The following is a 21816-nucleotide window of genomic DNA, read 5'->3' as shown; positions in this document are numbered from 1 at the left end:
CCCTTGTAAATCGCCTCCATTACCTAGAGTCGTGCCAAGATTGCATGATAATAAAAATGCAAAAAAGGATAAAGAAATAGTACCTCAATCACAGCACGAGCAGGGGATTCCATGAATCGCAGCTAGAAAAGGATGTCACTCATTGAATGCACTGGCCAGTTAGGAGCCAGGATAGAAGAGTAACAATGATTCTCACATGGTGAGCAATGGGAGGTCTGTAATTGAGCTCGGACAAGTTCGAAGTAGTAGGCTTTAGGAAGAATACCTCACTGTGAGACTCCACCAGTTGGCCCACATACATTGGACCCACACCCACCCCCTGTTCGCAATTTAGAAACCACAGAATTATCATATACAACAAAATGGACATGACCATCCTATTGAATGCAGTGGTCTCAGTCTCTTTCAACAAAGATGCTGAAGAAAAACTTCAAGTGGCTACCAGACAACACCAGGAAAACGATCACCTAAGTCCTGATCACCAGCAGAATAGACTATGGAAACACCCTGTAAGCAGGGATTACCAACTAGCTGAAAAGAAGACTTCAGACAGTCCAAAACGCAGCGGCCAGCCTAGTCCACATTGCACCACACCTTAGGGTACTCCACTGGCTTCTGATACATAAGTCCACAAACTTTTAACTTGCCACCCACACCTACAGAGCTCTCCAAAGCACTGGCCCTGCCTACCTGAACAGCTGCATTTACTTTCAGCAACCTTCCAGACACCTCTGCTCCTTAAGCCTTTCCCTAGCACGCATTTCACATATGCACAAAAGCAGAGCAAGGGACCGCACCTGCTCGTAACTGGCCCCTAAAGCCTGGAACGACCTCCCACAACTCATTAGAGCCCCATTCTCTCTTCCTGACTTTTGCTAGAAGCTGAAGACCTGGCTTTTCATGTAAGCCCTCAGTGTCGGCGTCACATACCTGGTACATAGTGCCTGCATACCCTCATGGGTGATTAGCATGCTATAAAAACACTGATTACATAGAACTACCTAGTGGCATGACCTCAAATTATTTGTTAAATGTAAATGTCAAAATGTGAACAAGCACATGCCTTGTCTAGCATGGACATGCTTCATCCTGCTGTGATTTGCTGCTAAACTGTGAACAGTATGCTCTGAATAACGTGCTCCTCCCCCGTGATTTAGTCTCTCCTGAATCTTCTCTGGTCTGGTCTCAGGGTATCCTCACTTAGCTACGGTACCAATATTAAGAAACAGAGTTTTTCCACTTGCCCTGTTTCTAATTGCTCAATACTTTGAAAATATTACTTTCCACAACAGCGTATCGTTTTTCGGGGGTTGCGGTTACCTGCGGATCCACTTTTCCTTTTGTGCTGACTTCTTTGCGCAATTCAGAGGATAGAGTTGGGGAACTAATGTTTGCTTTCTTCCTGTTATTGCTTGTGGATGTTGAGCTACTGTGGAATCGCTGCATCTCATTTTCCCCATTGACCCCACAGAGAAGGGATTTGTTCCCGCTGCCAGACTTTTTTTGATCACTGTTAGGTCAGTTGGTGTGGGGACAGCGCCTACTGTGCAATTTATGTCCTGCAGTACCTCCTTGAAGGGCTTGATTGCGGAAATTGGTCGGGATAGCTTTTGCCTGAGAGTGCAAGTTAATGAGGCGAGTTGGTCCACCCCCGATACTGGAGTCAGTGTGGTGAATCCTGCAAAATGTAAAGGCTGTGGGTTTACAGAAAAAGTACATTGATGTTAAGTCATCTGCATTTTTATTTTTACTGCATGGGAAAATGAAGGCTCCCTAGACAACAGCTCTGCTGGATCCCTCATTTGGCTATACTCATGGTAGCTTTTCACGGTGTGGTCGGGGGTACACTCGGTAAGACGGTGTCCAACCACTATTTTTACACTATTTTTAGGTCGAGCATTCGAGGCCTCTTGTATATACTTTAGTATATACTTTATATACATATATCTGTATGTACTTTGTGGGCTCTGGAGATCAGCCATAGAACTTGTCTGCTTCCACTCCTAGGGACTTTTTTTCAGTTCAACTGCCTCTTTTTAACTGTCTTAATAGAAAACAGCCAGCAGAGGTCAGTAAAATACAAGAATCACTTTCTGCTAAGTACTTTAGTTTTTTGTATTTTTCTGGCAACTGCCCCTTTTTAATTTTCTTGATAGAAAACGACCAGCAGATGTCATTAAAATACTAAAATCACTTTAGAATTCTCTAGATTCCAGTCCATAGAAATTGTCTCCCATGAGCTCCCGTAGACAATACTATTTTTTTCAAATCTTGTATTTTCAGTGATATGACCACCGAAGGCCCTGATTTTATATTGAAAACAGCGCTTTGGACTGTACCATTTCCAACGGAATGGCAATATTTCTCTCCATGTGTTCTCATACCTGGAGTTTGGTGCTTATTTTCCCTCCATGTTAAGGAACAGTAGATGTTTCAGCACACAGGCTAATGTGCTGCATAACTTAATACATATAAAGGCAAGACCGATTGCATTGCAAATGCTTGTTTAAGAAGTTATGCCACACTGAAATATGCTGAATTCATCCCGGTGTAATGTTTAGACACCGAAACACATTCAGCCTGTACGTTGTTTGCTTTCCTTCTGAAGAGCAACGTGCCTGCGGCGGTGAGGGGGCTTTCCTATTTTAATTTTGAGCTGTACCTAACACAAAGTTCAAAGTTATCGGGCCATTAGTCCTCCTTTTGTTCATCCTGGCTGGTAGTTATCGGGAGCCTCACACCTAGATGCAAATGCAATGGAGGGGAAACAGAGGCACACAGCTTGTTTTCACGTCACAGTTACTTAAGAGAGGCATGACTTTGACTTTAAGTCCCTGGGTATAAGAGATACACATGCACAGTAAGAATGTAAGATGTGCTGGTCTGTTCCAGTATGTACACAAATAACAATTTAAATATCACTATTTTGTTTTGTTTCTTTCTCAGCACTACTTACCCCAATTCAGGATGTCAGAGCGCTTTACTTCACACATACACATTATAAAGTGGCAATAAATCATCTGTGTGTAAGTTTATTTAAAGATGTGTTATATAGGATAGTGGGGGTTACAAGGTGCAGCCGTCATATGTCCTTTATAGCTCACTGTGCTATATTAGAAGGAAAACAATTAATGAACTGGATCTAACAAAAGGGTCTCCTGTTAAAAGCTGAATCCCATTTACCTATCTTCAAAAAGTAAAAATCTGTCATCTGAATGTTGCATGATTTGCTTTGCAGGAGTCACATAAACCATCCATACTACTTTGCTTTAGAACTGGGACTAGCCATAAGACAGAACTCTCCAGAAAATATGTTAACCACAAGAGTTCTCTTACTATTATGAATATTCCCTTAGATTTACAGGGCACACATAGCTGTCTGCAGTAGGTGCCTTAACCCCGTAATATATTTTAAAATACAACTTTGCAACCAATTAAGCAGAACAGATTTATTTCCACATTTCTCCTTGTGTCCTTTTCTATGAGGAAGAGATTTTAAAAAAATGTAGACATTGAGGCCCAGATTTCACTTTGGGGTTGTCACCTTTTGGGAACAACCCTGATGCAAAATCTAATTTGTTAAATCTAGTAATCCACTCAAATGAACTCCTTATAGACCTGCTAAACATGTGTATCAGGTCTTAAGTTCTGATGTCACTTGTGACGTCACTTCATGTGAGGTTATGGCGTGTAATGCCACTTCATGTGATGTCACTTCCTGTGATGTCACTTGCAGTGACACTCACCATGATGCCACATGCTGTGATGTAGCCCACCATTAAGTCACTTGCATACTGTCTAACTTGGTTAGTTCCCCCCTTCTGTTTTTGGGTCTCGGCTAGAAGCGCGCGAAGCACGTTCTTGCCAGAGAACCATAGTTGTCGGCTCAGCTGACAAGGAGTGGAGACAAGAGCTGGCCACGCGCGCAGCATTGTCTATGGCAGAGGCGGATTCCGACGCGCGCCTTGGGATTGGGTCGCGCGCGTGAGCTTGTAACGTAGACAGCTCACGCGCGCGTCGGAATGTTGGCCAGGCATGGAGCTCACAGGCGCAGGGGTTTACAGGGAGGACAGAACAGAGGGATCCCGGCAGACTCGTTATCATCCCCCAGCTCTTTTTTTTTTCACGGCGGGCTGCGACATTAATCACCCCTGCGAGTGACTTGAGAATACTGACGTGCTTGGTGAAGTATTTTGGAAAACTTTGTATGGTTTTAATAAAAGTGGTACGAAGTGTTTCTCATCTGGGCTTGTGTGCGTGCCTTGACCTGCGCGCGTTCCTCAGGCACGGGCTCACAGCTGTTATTATTCACACAGCTCTGATGATGCACCTCAGGCACGGGGCTGAAGCAGTTATTCACACTGCTCTGATGATGCACCTCAGACACGGGGCTCACAGCTGTTATTATTCACACAGCTCTGATGGTGCACCTCAGGCACAGGCTCACAGCTGCTATTATTCACACAGCTCTGATGATGCACTTCAGGCACGGGCTGACGCAGTTATTATTCACACAGCTCTGATTATGCACCTCAGGCACGGTGCTGACGCTGTTATTATTCACACAGCTCTGATGATGCACCTCAGGCACGGGGCTGACGCATTTATTCACACAGCTCTGATGATGCACCTCAGGCAGGGGCTCACATCTGTTATTATTCACACAGCTCTGATGATGCACCTCAGGCACGGGGCTGACGCAGTTATTATTCACACAGCTCTGATGATGCACCTCAGGCACCAGCTGACGCAGTTATTATTCCCATAGCTCTGATGATGCACCTCAGGCAGGGGCTCACAGCTGTTATTACTCACACAGCTCTGATGATGCACCTCAGGCACGGGGCTGACACAGTTATTATTCACACAGCTCTGATGATGCACCTCAGGCACGGGCTCTTAGCTGTTATTATTCATACAGCTCTGATGATGCACCTCAGGCAGGTGCTCACAGCTGTTATTATTCACACAGCTCTGATGATGCACCTCAGGCACGGGGCTGACGCAGTTAATATTCACACAGCTCTGATGATGCACCTCAGGCACGGGCTCACAGCTGTTATTATTCACACAGCTCTGATGATGCACCTCAGGCATGGGCTCACAGCTGTTATTATTCACACAGCTCTGATGCGCTCTCTAATACTCTTTACTAATAACTCTCTCCTACTCACTATCAACTTCTCACTCTACTACTTACTCTGTGTGTGGGTGCTAATGCAATAGGTCTTGCATATGCAAGCGATGAAGCTATTGGCAATGTAAAACTTTGTTTTAAAAAAAAAAAATCATGAGCAATGCCAATAGCTCTACCTTTAATGCTGCCGAGACCATTGCATTGTAAATGCTTGTTTAGGACTTGTGCACTGTGAGGACTTCCAGTCAGGGTTGCCTGAATTTCAGTGCCATGTTTTCTTAAATGGCCACAGAGGTGAGCCCTGATTGCAAGACCCGTTCTCCTGCATGGAAGTCTCACCCTTAACCCCTTCATGAGTAGGTGGACCAACATCTAGGCATGCCTGGTTGAAACACGCACCCCTCAGACCATAAGTCAAACCTGCTCTCAGGCACAGACCTGCAGAAGGATGTGCAACATGCAACAGCTGAAGCTACCAATGAGATTTCATTGTCCATCCTTGGATGCGGCAGTCCATGGCTAGCTACTGGTGGAACATTTTGTAAGAGGTGGCACACCTAACAGAACGGCCTTTGTGCTCTTTTGATTAAGCTGCAACCTGCGCTGATGCATTTGTTTGTGGTGGGGTTCCTGTGATGAAGTTTCAGCCTGCAGTGGTGCCTGTATGTGATTGTAGTCATGTGATAAACCTGCAGCCTGTCGCGGTGCCTGTGTGTGTATGTGCTCCTGTGATAGAGCTGCAGCCTGCACCGGCACCTGAATATCCTTGTGCCCCTGTGATTAACCTGTAATGGTGTCTGTCTGCGCTTGTACTCCTGTGACAAAGTTGAAGCACGTCCTGGTGCTTATGGGCTTCTCTGATGTGTTTGGGTTCCTGTAATAAAGCTGTGCACTTTGTGGTGCCTCTGTGTGTTTGTATTCCTCAGATAAAGCTGCAGTCTGTGCGTGTGTGTTCGTGTCCGTGTTCGTTCCTGCGACGAAGCTGTACACTTTGTGGTGCCTATGTGTGTTTGTATTCCTCAGATAAAGCTGCAGTCTGTACGTGTGTGTGTTCGTGTTCGTTCCTGCGACGAAGCTGTACACTTTGTGGTGCCTATGTGTGTTTGTATTCCTCAGATAAAGCTGCAGTCTGTACGTGTGTGTGTTCGTGTTCGTTCCTGTGACGAAGCTGTACACTTTGTGGTGCCTCTGTATGTTTGTATTCCTGTGATGAAGCTGTAGCTTGTAGTGGTGTTTGTTTGTGTCTGTAGTTCCTGAGATGAAGCTGTAGCCTGCCCTCTTGCCAGTGTGTCTTTGTGCTCCCACGAGAAAACTGCTTCCCTGATTCAGATGTGTGGTTTTCTTCCTGTGATGTGTGTGATGAAGCTGCAGCATGTCCTCACTTTTGTGTGTTAGTTCTTCTGCACTCACAGATGTTGTTTTTGTGTGTTCTTTCTGTGGGAGAGTTACAGCACAGAACCCTCATCCGGGGGCGCATTCCTCTCTGAAAACTATGCGGTGTTACCAGTAAATAACTGAGCGGAAATTCTTGTTTCTCTGGGTTTCTTTCCCAGGGACTGTCCGACAGGGAGGTTATCTTTAACGCGTTCAGCTGGGATGTGCTTGTCTCAACCACATGACCCCACCCAGCGTGTTGTCTCATCCGCTGAGTCTTACTGCCACAGAGGCCATCACAAATCTGTGTATAAAAGAAAACTCCTTCCTTCAGGACTGGTGCACTGCACCCTAGCGTGTTCTTTCTTAGCACTGTTCATCTTTCAAGTGACACGTTCTTTACAAGCCCGTGTGTGTGGGCACCCCTTGCCTTCAGTTTGGTGCTGAATGCAAACTTGCTGTTCTTAGGTTAAGTTATTTAGTTTCCTCTTCCACCTGCACCGTTCTGAGCAAAAGTTAAGTGTTGTTTATGAGGTTTATATTATAAACATTCAAAATCATATATTCTGACTAGCCCTAAAACCACTGCAATCTCCCTTATAAAAAGGCACGTCATGGAAGAAAATAATCCAAACCAACAAGCAATGGCAACGCCAACAGGTCTCGCCTATGCATGAAATATTGCCTTTGGCGATGTGCTTCAGCCATTATGTACAACAGTATGGCTGCTGTTCAGCATGGCTAAACTTTAGTGGCGTGGATTTTGGTGAGGTACAGTGGAATGGCGTACATGGGGTGTAGTTGGGTAAAATGCTGTAAAATGGGTACAGGTTAAAGTGGGGTAAAATGGACTGGGGTGAATTGGGGGTAGATTGGAGAGGGGTGGAGAGGGGTAAATGGGGTAGATTGGAGTGGGGGAGCTGGGCAAGTTAGCGTGGTAGATTGGAGTGGGGTAGATTGGGGTGGAATGGGGTGGAGTAGATTGGAGTGGAGTAGATTGGAGTGGAGTAGTAGGGTAGATTGGAGTAGGGTAGATTGTGGCAGAGTGCAGTGGGATCTATTGGAGAGGAGTGGGGTGGATTGGGGTATAGTAGAGTGGGGTAAACGAGCGGCGTCAGGTAGATTTGAGTGGAGCGCAGTAGATTGGGTGGATTATAGTCTGGTAGAATGAAATGGAGTGGGGGTAGATTCGGTGGAACTGTGTGGGGTAGATTGGAATGGGGTGGGATAGATTGGAGTGAGGTGGATTGGAGTAGATTGAGGAAGAGTGGAGTGGGAAAGACTGAATTGGGGCAGATTGGAGTGAGTAGATTAGAGTGAAGTGGGATTATGGTTGGGTAGATTGGAGTGAAGTGGAGTAGGAGGTGTGGGGTAGATTGGAATGGCTAGATTGGAGTGGAGCCGATTAGCTGGAGTAGATTAATGTGGGGCAGTTTTGGATGTTGTGGGATTGGGGTAGATTGGAGTGTATTGGGGTGGAGTGGAGTTAGATAGATTGGGAAAGAGTGGAGTGGAGCGGGGTAGACTGGAGTGGAATATAGTGGGGTAGATTAGGGTGGATTGGAATAGATTGGGTGGATGAGAGATGGGTGGAATGGAGTGGGATAAACTGAAGAGGAATGATTGGAGTGGGGCAGTTTGGAGTGGGGTGGGATAGATAGCCGTGGGGTGGGGGGAGTGGGGTAGATTGGGATAGACTGAAGTGGGGTAAGTTAGAGTAGATGAGATAGAGTGGGGTGGGGTATATTTGGATGGGGTAGATTGGAGTCAGGTAGATTGTAGTGGAATGGGGGGAGTAGAATGGAGTGGGGTAGATTGGAGTGAAGTGGGGTAGATTTGGGTAGAGTGGAGTGTGGTAGAGTGGAGTGGAATGGAGTTGGTTGTAGTACATTGGAATGGGGTAGATTGTGGTATATTGGAGTGGGGTAGGTTATGGTGGAGTGGGCTAGATTAGAGTGGAGAGGAGTTGGATAGATTACAGTGTAGTTTGGAGTGGGGAAAATTGGAATGGGGTAGATTGGAGTTGATTGGATTGGGGTACATTGGAGGGGGTAGATTGGAGTGGAGAGGGGTAGATTTGAGTGCTGTGCAGTAGATTGTGTGTAGTGGGATACATTGGAGTGGGGTCGGGTAGAATAGCTTAGATTGATTGGAGTGGGGTAGAGTGGAGTGGAGTGGAGTGGAGTGGAGTGGAGTGGGGCAGACTGGATCGTAGTGGAGTACATTGGGGTAGTGTGGGGTGGGATAGGGTGGAGTGTGGTATATTGGAGTGGAATAGATTGGGCTAGATTGTAGCCAAGTGGAGTGGGTTAGGGTTCATTGTAGGGGAATGGGATAGATTGGGGGAGTGGGATCGATTGGAGTGAGGTAGAGTGGGGTAAGTGGTGTGGAGTGGAAGGGCTTGTTGTGTCGTGGAATGAGTGGCATAACTTGGAGTGGCATGGAGTTACAATGCTTAGAGTGTCTTAGAGTGGAGGGCGTGGAGTAGCATGAAGTGTGGTGTGGCGTGGAGTGGCATGGCATAGATTGGCATGGATTGGCATAGTGTGGAGTATGCATGGTGTGGTAGCACACTGTCATTATAGACAACTCATTTTCAATTGAAATGTCCATTACATTTGCACCAAAATACAGTTTTACTGCACATAAATGAAAATGTATGAAATGTCATCACCTGGTGTAGTGATGTATTTTAAACATATATAAATATCGTTTTCCAATACACGTCATAAATGTGCTTCATTTGTACTAATTCTGAGATTCTGAAATATCAGCACAGATCTTTTGTTTTTTTGGGTTTGTATGCTAGATAAAAAAATCATACACCCTCTCCTCTTTCACCGATACTCATCAGGATTGTCGCATAAATTCTCTCACCTTTAAGTCAGGGAAAGTAAAGTAAACACCAAGCTCCTGTGAAGAGAGATCTTGACATTTGACCTCTGTCTTTGAATGCACAACAAATGTGACAAGATAAGAGCAAGATTTAAAGGCATGTTTACTGAAAGTGAGTTCATGGAAGAATACAGCAAACATTTTGGCAGCAGGAGGGACCAACTCAAGCTGAACAGCCTAAATCATAGAAAGCCAGAAAATTTGAGTTACAAACCACAAAGCCAATGGTAAGCAACGGGCGGAATGCATTCTTTGGACAGCTTTTTGAATGTCACCAAGATGTCTTTAGTCTAATTAATCAATCAATCATAGATTTGTTAAGCGCAACTACTCACCCAAAAGGGTCTCAAGGCGCTGAAGGGGGAGAGGGGAGAGGGAGTGCAGATCCTAGAAGTTTATGGTACTCCGTCGAAGAGCCAGGTCTTTAGGTCCTATGTGAACTTTGAGCGTGTTGGTGTCTGTCTGAGGTGGAGTGGGAGGGTGTTCCATGCCTTGGCTGCGAGAAAGGTGAAGGAGCGGCCTTCTGTTCTGGTCTTCTTGATGCGTGGTTCCGTAGCGAGGGAGAGTTGGGCTGATCGGAGGGATCTTTGGGGTGCTTGGAACGAGAGGTGGAGGTTCAAGTCGGCAGGCCCGGTGTTCTGGAGGGCTTTGTGGATGTGGATGAAAAGTTTGAAGGTGATTCTCTTCTTAATGGGGAGCCAATTAAGTGTCCGCAGGTGTTGGTTAATGTGGCAGTGACGTGGTAGGTTGAGGACCAGCCTGGCGGAGGCCTTCTGGATGTTATGGAGTTTACAGGTAAGGTTCTTGTTGATTCTGGCGTAGAGAGCTTTGCTGTAGTCGAGTCTGCTGCTGATGAGGGCGTGGGTGATGGCTTTCCTGTGTTGGAGGATGATCGGGTTGAAGGTCTTTCGTTGGAGTTGGAGGGTGTGGAAACAGGAGGATGAGACCGCATTGATTTGGCGATCTACTTTGAGTTCGGAGTCCAGGATGATTCTGAGGTTGCGTGCGTGGTCCAGGTGGACATCTAAGATGTAGGTTGTGACCTAAAAACATCCCTTGATGGCTCATTCATACAGTATTTTGCATATGCCTTCAGAGTCGTATTACCTGCACTTATGCAATGTATACATCCATTCCAAGAGCATAAGCGGCTGAGTCCGATTTGAGATCATCTCTCGCTATAGTCCAATTGAGACCATTTACAGTTTGTGTGGGTGCATTTTATGCCAGAAATGTAGCAATGTGTGATTTGTTAGCTGAATCCAGGAAAATTGCAATTCTTTTACAAGTTCCCTAAACTTCTGTTCCCCAGTTAATCGTCATAGCAGTTTAGCCTGTTTGGAGATCACAATTTACCAATTTTTAACTAAAAGCTTATATCCCACTATTTCCCTCAGCTTCTTCTGGCCATCAATATATTGAAGTGTGATATACGGAATAATCGAAAGTCTAATTTGAGACCCAATAAGGGTGATTGGTTGTTTATACCAAAGTTTGCATTGGCAGTTCAAAATGAACAATGACTACAAACAGTTTCTTCTCTTTCTAGTCGAATCTCCCTATCACAATTGTTTTCCCAAAGCCACAACAAAGCTGCATGTTTTACCTTCAGAAATGTAATTTTCACTCCTTGAGCTAGTTTTCAGATAGTGTGTCCCTCCCATAATCCAATTAAAGTTTCACCTTTGATACCATACCACTACCTGAGGTGATGACGTTTTCTATCAGTACATCAGAGATAGTTGTTATCTTTCCAGGATCAAATCAATCAAATGCGTATCACATGGATGGGGCAGTGATGTTTGTGCGGTAGCTGATTTGGCTAGGAGGACATTATCAGGGTGGTCGAGAAAATGCAAAAAAAAAAACAGGGGATCAAAGAGTGGACTGCAAAAATTGAGAAAACCAGAGGACTAACTTGCTTCATCCAGGCTCCCGTCTTGTGTACCAACATCCCCATCAACAGCAGAAGTGTTCCAATCCTGCTGCAGCGCAGAAAGGATCTGAAGATCTACCCCTTCTGAAATTATAGGGTTTGCTCCCCACAACATCCTGCTTGACTGTCAACAATCCTGAATCTTAACTCAGGACTCCCACCCTTACTCAGCACTTTGTTGCACTGTAGCTAGCTCTGCTCTTTATGTATACCAATGCATACATACATGTATGCACGTGTAAAACCAGAGAAAAGATAATCTATCAGGGGCTTTTAAAGCTCGCTACTCACCTGCGAGGGCCTCAATGCGCTGGGGGTAGGGAGGGAAGGTTGCTCATGAAGCAAGTGGCATGAGCAATGACAATTTTAGTTAACAGTGATGTAGACAATGTTGCCATCGCCCACAAGGAAGCGACTGGCTCTTTACTATCCCAAAACATAATTAGGACTTCTTATGGTTGGTTCCTAATTTGGGTGTGCCTCTGAACCCTTTGAAATTCGAACACCCTTCGGATTTGGCATATCAGGGAAGTGAGGCACAGGAGGGAAGCAAATTCTTCAAATTTGTACAGTTTTGCTCAATCAATCAGTCAGCAGTTTGTAAAGCGCAACGCTGTTTCCACTATGGGTATCTGGGCGCTGTGTCTCTGTCGGAGAGCCAGGTTTTGAGTCTCTTGGCTCTACAGCATCGACATAAAGCATAAGCAAAGCCAATAGCTTTATTGTATGCACATGGTATACTCGGAGAAAGTAGTACTCGGGCAACCCAAGATCGCCCTCGCCATGTTGCTTTCAAGAAATATTTTAGCTATGATTTAGTCCAGTATGGAAATGCATAGCAGCATTAGCAAAACAAGCATCTCTCTGTCTGGATATTGAAGGTCGCTCTGAAAATTCTTGTTTCACTATGCTGTCAGTTGCACCTTATCCATAAAAGCACTTTCTTTTGGTGACGAAAAGGACAGTGACCGCATTCGGCGTCTGGTAAATTCGAGGCAATCATGGGCATGTAAGTATTCTCATCTTTAGCTATTGCCCACCTCCGTGATAGGGCGCAGCTGAGAGTCTTTTATCTACAGGCTGGCAACGTCTCTCAGCATGAAAAGATATTTCCTATATCTAATTCGTTTTTCTTGGAGCGCCTTACTTTGATTTGGGCCACGTACTTACTGCCCTGGATCCTGCAGAGGTGTTTTTAATGGTGGCCCTGCAGGTTGGCACGTCACTTCGTATAACATCAACGGCTTCCCTTTTTCTGCGCTCTGTTGCCACCCCAGACAGTTAAAGGACTCTTCCCAAAAAGTACTTTTTAGAGCAAATATTCATCTGGCCCTGTAGCCATGAGAACTTTTATACCTTCAGTTAGTTTGGAACACAGCTTTTCATGAGATGTAAATAGACCATGGCCCAAGAATAACATTCAAGCTCATATTTGGTTTACTTGTTGGATCGGATCTTGGGAACTCATTACAAAGCCGAGTAGCATGAGTGACCTCCGGCCTCTCCTGGCCTCGTTCTGTTTGAGAATGTCTGGTTCGTGTTCTCTGCCATATTAAGCTCGGGTTTGGTTATTTTAAGGTTTGTTGGCTGCCTTTAAGCCTCTTCTTTTAGCTGTTGATAGACATTATTTTTAAAGTAGTGCTTGCTGGACTCCAGAGAGCCAAGGCGCTTTTAAGAACTGCATTCAGGCATTGCGCTGGGTAACTGAAGCTATAACCTGCATTTAACGCACGGAATTACTTATGCAGCAAGTAGGAAACCATGATATTTTTTTGACTTGTAGTTTCTTGAAATGAATGATGTGAGGCTGAAGAGAGGGTTTATAAAGCATTAAGTCACCAGCACAAACATAAAATGGCTGCTACTTCCTCCGTGTTGCTTTGGCTCACCAAATTGGTCCAAAAGGTGATACCTATTGGCTGTGCCAATGCTTGTTATGCCTTTCTGGTCTCTGCATCCCAAGATCCTCCTTAACCCCTCAACCTCCTCTGCAATCCTCTTCGACCCCACTCCCTCTTTTAGAAAAACAAAGTGCCTTTGTTACTCTTTTCTTTGGTCCTTTCTTTGTTTCCATGCACTGGGTCACAGATTTCATGAGAGTCATCTCCTCAACTCCCTTTAAGCCTTCTGTTACTGTACAGGATGGAATCCCTCGTCTCTGCAGCGGTCAGTGGCCTTGCATATCAAGGCGCAAGGCCGGGGGGCTGCCCCACTCATAATTGATCACTTACAGGTAGAGGCCAGCATCTCACCTGGCGCTAATGCTATCTCAGGTAACACTAACCACTCTCGGGTGTGGTGAGCCATGCGCTCTGGTCTGCATTGTGTGCCTGGTCTCGAGGGTCAGCCTTTCTGACTTTTAGTTGAAGACCCCGGCCCTCTGGCTGCCCCTCCACACAGGGGCAGCGAGTCCCACAGCCTTCTGGGTAGGAGACGCTTCGCTGCACAGGCCTGGACACCACTGATCATGCTGCAGATGAGGCAATACCCAATGTTGATGAGCATGTATAAGTTGCTTTCCACTTGTTTTGGGCACAGTGACGGCACAGTTATGGGCTAACCTGAACAGGCACCTTTTCAGGTCTGACTTGACAGCGTAATTCTTTAACCTATTGTTACCAATTCTTTAAAAAAAAAAACACATAGCGGGCTTTGGCTCCCATCAGAACAGTACCTCACCCCATTTACAGCCATTAATATTTTGATAGACAGAACAGAGGTTGTTAAGTTGTGTCTTGCAGCCTAATAGGTTCGCTAGAAATTAATTTCTTAGTAGAAAACAGAGAGTCTGTGAAATTCAGTTGGCCAGACTGTCCAGAGGTGCATGCAGTGAGTGAGACTGGGGGTGTCTGGCGCGTCCCCTCTCCACTTCAGCCCATCAGCCTGTGGCGGCTGCTTCAGGGAGACCGTGCCAAGATGACCGTGGTCAGGTGTCCATCCAAACATACAACCTTCGATTGTCCCACATTTATAATGTGGTGAGCAGCATAGAAATTTCATACGTGCACTTAATGGCACAGGCACATTGAACCTGCCGCCCAGATTCCCTATACCTCTTCCGATGGCATGGCGCGTGAAAGCCAGGCTTGGCGCCCTGCAGTCAGCGGCCAGCCTCCCCATCTACTGATGTCTCCACCATGCCGTCAGCTGTACACACGTCTCCTGCTGTTGTGGCACATGGTTGTAGGGCTGTTACGTGTGAAGGTGGGAGACAAAACTCTCAGACTTCATAATTCCTGATCTTTTCATATCACAAACACAAAATACATCCCCAGTAAGTGAAAGATTAGATATCAAGCCGATGAGAGATGTACCCGGTGGACCAGGGTAACAATGCAAGAATTAAGGAAAAGCTTTTGCCCGGATCCGACTGTAACACGCTTCTTGTGTGTTAGGACTGCAGGACCCTGGTTGGATCTCTAGCGCTTAGTAAACGTAATCGTCGTGCAGCAGAGTGAAACTCAGAATACCGGGGTGCTGCCTTGTCAGCTTAGAGCGCCTTATTCCACCTATATCATCCAGTCACTTCACAATTCTGAGTCCTAAAACACTAAGCCTGTTGTTAATATCATTGTACAATTTATCTGTTGGGCATTCAGCGCTCCCTAATGAGAAAGTCATTGTCAATAACCCCAAATATATTCTTGGGGGCCGCGAAAAACTAAAGGCATCATCTCTTTACTGCGAGCACTATTTTTCACTGTTGTGGCTAATAAGGCTGGGAGTTATTGTTGAAAAAAAGTGTAACTCCTCTATTTGTGTACATTTACAAAAAGACTTTCAATGCAGGAATTCTGAATGAGTAAAATCTTTCAAAACCGGGTAATGCGCCCTTAATATCTCTGTGGGACATTGTCTGTGTTGTTAAATGGCGCAATATTGTAAAAATGTGTTTGACACACAATAGGTCTACTGCCTAATACCCGGGCTTGTGAGAGACTTGAACTAAGATCCTCTTGTAGTGCCAAGTTCCTGGGCTGTACTTCTAGGTGCTGCTGTTGAGGGATTTGCTAAAGAGGCTGACTCCACTGCTTCAATAGGAGGAAACTTGAAACTGAGTCTGATCTCTGACAGATCTCTGTTCCTGGGATACAAAGATCTCCAAGTGACTTACGATATTCATCCTATTGACGAGGTCCTTTAGTGCATGGGACCTCGTCTCTAAATGCACTAAATTGACAAGGTCCTTTAGTGCATGGGACCTCGTATCTAAATGCACTAAATTGACTAGGTCCTTTAGTGCAAGGGACCTCTTCTCTAAATGCACTAAATTGACGAGATCCTTTAGTGCATGGGACCTAGTTTCTAAATGCACTAAATTGACGAGGTCCTTTAGTGCATGGGACCTCGTCTCTAAATGCACTAAATTGACAAGGTCCTTTAGTGCATGGGACCTCGTCTCTAAATGCACTAAATTGACTAAGTCCTTTAGTGCAAGGGACCTCTTCTCTAAATGCACTAAATTGACGAGGTCCTTTGGTGCATGGGACCTCGTCTCTAAATGCACTAAATTGACGAGGTTGTTTAGTGCATGGCCACTGAAGCCTTCCACTCCATATGTTTCTCAGGTTCTGGGATGGCCTCTTACCCAAAGAGTTTTGTATCGAGGCCATGAAATGCACATAAAACACCCAGCATTTGTGCGCGTTTCAAAGGGGTGTAGACTATGTAGTAAGCAGTAGACGGCGTAGACCTCTCCTGGCACCAAGCCAATTCTCAGAAGATGATTAAGATCATGAGATTTCCTCTCGCACTTTGACGTGTCCCACACACATGTAAACGTTTTTACTATCTGAAGTCTTGATTAAGGAAAGCGTGCTCTGTTTTGGAGATGTTCAGCATTGGAAAGATGAGAGCAAGAGCTTTTGTGAGACCAAAATGTGTGGATATAAAGCATACAGAGACCTGATGAGAACATCGAAGGACTATGGAAAACTCTGAGAGGGTGAGCACTTGGGAGAGAAAAGAGTTATTGAGTTACAAACTAGTAAATAAGGTAGAAACGTAAGAACAAGGGAGGCAAGAAGAGAGAGAGATCAAAGAGCAGGGTGTATGTGTATGGAACTAACAAGCCCTCAACATATGGAGATAGGACAGTAAGCAGGACCATTGGAATTATGCGGCAGGGGAGGACAAAATATTTGTCAGGGTTATCTAAATTATGCTGCAGGAAAAAGGCAAATTATGGAACATAATCGGGCACATTTTGAGCTATTACCTTTTCCTTTTGGAAATTTTACCCATGAACACTTTCTGGGCAAAGGTTTCACCTCATTAGTACCACTCTGACACCCAAATATAGAAAAAGCACCAGAAAGGTCACCAGTCAACCTTTGCGAAGGGCCTTCCACCGAGCGGCAACGCATCTTGTTTAGTAATGTTTCGTGCTTTTGATATTATGCAGCAGTTGATACACGTAAAGGGCAAATGCATAATTATGCAGAAAACGCTGCACCCGCCAAATCACATAATTCCAGTGGCCCGGAAGAGTGGTGAGGAAAAGGCATGGCCTGAGAACATAAACAAAGAGCTGAACAGAGGGACAAGAACAACTTGAGAACAAGGAAATGAGAAACCTGGGGAGACAAGAGAACTACCTGAGAACAGAAGAAGATGAGGGGTGAGCCAACAGGGTGGCCTGTGAACAGACAGAAGCAGGATGGGGTTCAAGGGGGTTCAGAACGGAGCAAGGGTGAAGAGAGCAGTGGTCAGATAAGGGCATGGCGGTAGAAAAGAGAAGAGAGTGCTGCAAAGAGGAGAAGAAGGACAACGGTGGAGAGACCATGGAGTGACCTTGGACCAGGAGCCACGAGGAGGAGAGCTCGCTCGCGCTTGGTGACTGTCTTCCAAACATACCTTCATATGTATCAAAATACTTTTTTGTTGTGTGTTTCTGAAACATTATAACGTCGCCCCGTGGAGAGAGAGAGAAGCAATGATACGATTACCTAAAGACTTGTGAAAGACAATTGAAAAGTCATCCAAAGCTATTTATATTGTTGACGAAACATGTAAAACAGGAAATACAAGTGGAAATCACTTAGGGTGCTTCAGAGCGACCTAAACCACGCCCACATCTGTGGCTGCCAATCGTATCCAGAATTTCTGTGGTCATTGTTGGCACTTGGGGGTTGGGCGATGTGAAACTGTCACTGGAGGATGCTGAGGGCACGGGGGGAGGGGGGGGGTGAGGGTAGCAGGGGGGGGGCAGTGACACGAGGAGAGAGGGGTGATTTGTTATCACAGCTCTGTTGTGCAGAAGGGCGAGACACAGAGAAAACGATGGCAAAGCGAAAGTGCTTTGAGACGAGGGGGCTATCCCCTGGATGATGATGTCATCACCAACGGGAGCGGCTTGAGATTTTACGTATTACGACAGAGAAAGATGCGCCTTGGCGAGACGAGCAGAAGTGTGTGGCTAATGCTGTTGAAAAGGACGGAGGGGTGGAGGGAGGGTGGGTTGCGGGGGGTCGTAGATCTGAATCGAGGTTACAGACCTAATAGCAGAGCTATTATACCTACATGTGGTGTTTTGTTTAGGATTATTTTAAATCATGTGACGGCATTAACCAAGTTGAAGTTGTGGAGAAGCAGTTGGGAGCTGAGACTTCGAGGCGCACCAAAGGTGAATGGATGTCCATTGACAAGGGCGGCTGGCGGCGCGCGCCTGCGGAGGGTACACCGGGGTGTGCCTTGCAGTGAGGAAAGTAAACAGGAACCCCGGCGCTGAAGGAGTTAAACGGGCTGGGCCGCCTGCCTGCTCCACTTCCCCGAGGCCACCTGGCACACCCCCAGCCCCATCCCCGAAGGTAAACACTTTGGCGCAGGTGAGCTCAGGGAGCACAGTTCAGGCCTGCTCCCCGCCGCCCTCCAAGAGGCTGCGCCGGATCCATGGCGCCGAGGACCCCCGAAGCATGATCGTCCGGCTCAAGAGGGCCCTGCGAGAAGTCGCGCTCATGGGGAGCTGCGTGAGCGACCATCAGCGGTGAGTTCGTGCATAGCGCCTCTAGCGCTAGATCGAGGCGCTTGAGTGTGAAGTTTGGAGGGCCGCGCCTCGGACTTGCAGCTGCACCCGATAGAGTCCTTTGACCTCTGCCCGGCCACCCAGTGCAGGGAGACCGACTGTTCAAGGCTGTGTGGAGGTTCATTTCTTAGTATATTGGCGGCCAAACCTTCAGTTTCCAGTGCAGTGCGGTGGACAAGCGTGCTTGGGCGGGTCGTGAGAGTCATCCCCTTTATCCGAGGGTCTGAGACCACCTCGTGAGAGCCAGCCTCTCTAGCCGAGGGTCTGAGACACCTGCCACTTCTTCATGTGTACGTATCACGGCTGCGGGCCCCTTAAGGGAAGGCTGGCCGGCATGTTTGGACATATTTCTGCACAAGCCCCTCCCCCTGAAACCTCTGAATGGCTGGATTAGAGTCTCTGCAAGTCAAGTGCGAGTGGCAATCGACTGATTTAACCTCAGCCCTTCTGGCCTTTCAGAAGCTCAGGCCTGTCTGGAAATCTCCGATTTCCCTTTTGGCCAATCCGGCTCAGCTCAGACATCTGTTTGAGCCCAGGAAGGCTGCGCCCCTGGCCTGTCACAGCTGAGAAGTGATCCATGCACGTGACTGTGTATGGAAGCCCCGCTTATGGATAGTAAACGCCTTGTAAATGCTGCGATAGCATGCGTGTGTGTTTTTGCGTATGTGCGGTCCTTCGAGAACCTGAGAAGTGCATCTAACTCCGGTCATCCAGCTCTGCGAAAGCAGCGTGTGCTGCTGCTGTGGTATTTCTTCTTCACTCTCCACGCTCACACTGTCTGGACTCGCGAAAGAAAGGCTCACACTGCAGCAGGTATTTTTATGGGCCCCGAGGGTGGCCTTTGCCTGTCTCTGCCTGGTGTTCTGCAGCACCGTCGCACTCTCGTTATATATTAACAGCTTTTATAAGGTTCAACAGTAGACTCAACTTAGTTTGGATCTTGACAAACAGTTGCGAGTACCAAGCTCATTCACACTCTTATCTGCCCTGGAAGGATGAAAGGTGCGGTCAGGGTGACGGGATTCGAATCGCACAGATTTCTTGGATGGAGGGAGTTGCTGCCAGAGAGACTATTCCAGTTTTAGACCAGCGCGGGCACAAGTCTCTCTTTTTTCCTTAACATGGGTTACAGAAGGGGCCCGTTCTTGCAACTGAACCCGCACCTCGCACAGGCTGCGCGCATTTCTCCTGGCGCCTTTCACACGCTGAAGCTTGCTCGCTGGTTCTTCGGGGTATGTGTGCGCGCACTAGAGTTAACTTTTGCACGGGTTCCTCGAACAGTTTCCGACCAGGGTGTGTCTGCTGCTGCAGGAGAAAGTACAAGCCGAGCCCTGAGCCTGCTCACCGCAGCTGTGGGGGGCCGAGCTGGCTTCGCACTTTCCTCTGAGTTTGCTTTAATCCTCGCGCGGGTGGGGCCTTTAAATCCACTTTAAAGTGTGCAGCGAGAGCATTGGAAACTCTACCGGTCCATTAAGACTGGGCTCAAATGTATCTATACAGTCTACTGCGGAAAACCAATCTGAAACCCTGATTCGGAGGGTTGCGGACAAATAATCCCTTCGTTGTTACTGTAAAGTCGTTTGTGACAAACACGATGTAATTTCAATGGCTAGAACAGCGAATAACACAGCAGTGTAGTGTGTATTTGTAAAGCGCACTTTTGCCCTCAATCCTAAGTGTCTTGGAATTGATATGACCAGTGTTTATTGCTAACCAACTAAGTGGTACTGATTTTATCTACCTTGAAAGGATGAAAGGCTGAGTGGATCCGGCTTCATTCGAACCTGTGACAATGAGATGAAACACTGTTTCCTTAAGTGCATTAGTACATTGAGCCCCCCAGAACATGCCGTAGTTGGAATGTTACATTTGCATGATTTCAGTATGTTTTATATAACTCTGAATATGTTCTCATCCTATTCACATTTGATGTGTGGCCACCACCATCGGTACTGGCATCGCAGCGCTGTCTGTCTGGGCTCCTGTCCTTGCAGGTCCTGGAGGGCCGTCAGGCCTAGTGGAGGCTAAAGAATATTTTTCGTTTTATTTCTTGCGTATGTGGATGCTTGAATCAGTTGTCCACAGCTCGGCCACAGTTCAGTGCTTTTTATACATGCAGGACAATGTGGGTCGTGTTTACGATGCAGTTGCAGTGTATGTGAGCGAGGGTGTTGCGTTGCATTGGGAGTTTTTTCATCCGTGTTCATAGTGGTCATGCATGTAAGTGCAGTGTGTCACAGTGCTCTTCATGTAGCAGCTCTTTGCCAACCACAGGCCGGTGCTGTGTTGCGCAGTTGATGATGGTTGGGCGATTCCGTCCAGTGTGTGTGTGTGTGTGTGTGTGCGTGTGTGTGCCCTCTGAGTATGGCCGTGTGTTAGTCAGATTGTAAGGAGAGTGTGGTGTTATTGTTAGGTTTAGAATGCTATTGGATTTGAGGTGAAACAATTATTTGTTCGAGGTATGTTGGCTGCATGTAGTAGCAGTGCCCGTAACACATTGATTGTGGGTTGTGAGTTGGTTCTGAATTGCTCAGGGAGGTTTGAAGTTGCCATTAGACAGTGTGACACTGGCTGATGCCGGTTAAGGGCGAGTAGCCATCCTCAGTTGTCTGTAGGACACAAGCACAAGGAGAGGCACTGTACTCGCCGGAGTCACAGATACACAAATCCTGCAGCAGTCACAGGGTGAGTTTCACAGCATGAGTACAGATTGACCAGGTGAACCTCATGGCCCTGTCAACTGGTAATATGGCGCTAAAGCGCTTCCTTAGTCTTCGCACTGTCTCCTATGTTTGGCATGTTGGTGCTAAAACAAAGAGTAGGCGAGATAAATGGAATCTGTGTGTGTGTGTGTGCACATGCAATTGAAGGTAAGAAGTTGTGTTTGTGCTGGGATTGCTGTTATGGTCAGTCTGGTAAGAGGATCCTGGGCCCAGGTGACTCCATGGAGCATACTCCAAGTTTAGCACGGCTCAGATGGCTTTCTAGAAGAAGAGGGTTGAATTAATGTTGATAACTTCAAGCTAAGTCATTCTACTGTACTTAAGACTTCGTTTGATTAAATAATTTACGTTTGGAATAAGGAAAATTTGACGCATGACTAAAAGACGAATATTTTTTAAAAAAAAGATTCCGATACAGCTTTCCCCACCGCTTGTGAAGGAGCAGTGGGAGGGAGCTCAGTGATGTTAAAAAGGTTTGTGTATGATGTTCATCTCTGATCCCTTTGCAGCCAGGTACCAGACGAGGCGAGGGCAGATGATGCCGCCCCCTGGGTGCCGCATGGGGGTCCGATCAAGCAGGATAGTGCCGGCAGTAGTAGTTCCACCTCGGTCACGCCAGCTTCACCTCCCAGCGGTGCCAGACATGATGGAAGAGATGCATCCTCTGACCTTTCCGATGGTAGCCCTGGCAGTGCCACCTACAGCAACCTGGGTAAGTGACCAGAAC

General features: G+C 46.6%; 1 protein-coding gene across 1 annotated transcript in view; it reads left to right on the top strand.

Annotated features, from left to right (window-relative positions):
- Positions 1-21816, top strand: part of PEAK1 (pseudopodium enriched atypical kinase 1) — a 566235-nt gene that overhangs the window by 527033 nt on the left and 17386 nt on the right. The window contains exon 6 of the mRNA XM_086959284.1: positions 21599-21801. Coding sequence (XP_086815410.1) covers positions 21599-21801 — 203 coding nt within the window. The remainder of the gene's footprint in view (positions 1-21598; positions 21802-21816) is intronic.

This window comes from Lissotriton vulgaris, chromosome 2_2, assembly GCF_964263255.1.
Source record: "Lissotriton vulgaris chromosome 2_2, aLisVul1.2, whole genome shotgun sequence".
Classification (NCBI taxonomy): domain Eukaryota; kingdom Metazoa; phylum Chordata; class Amphibia; order Caudata; family Salamandridae; genus Lissotriton; species Lissotriton vulgaris.
The sequence above is the reverse complement of the archived record's forward strand: the minus strand, read 5'-3'. Positions and strand labels throughout refer to the sequence as shown.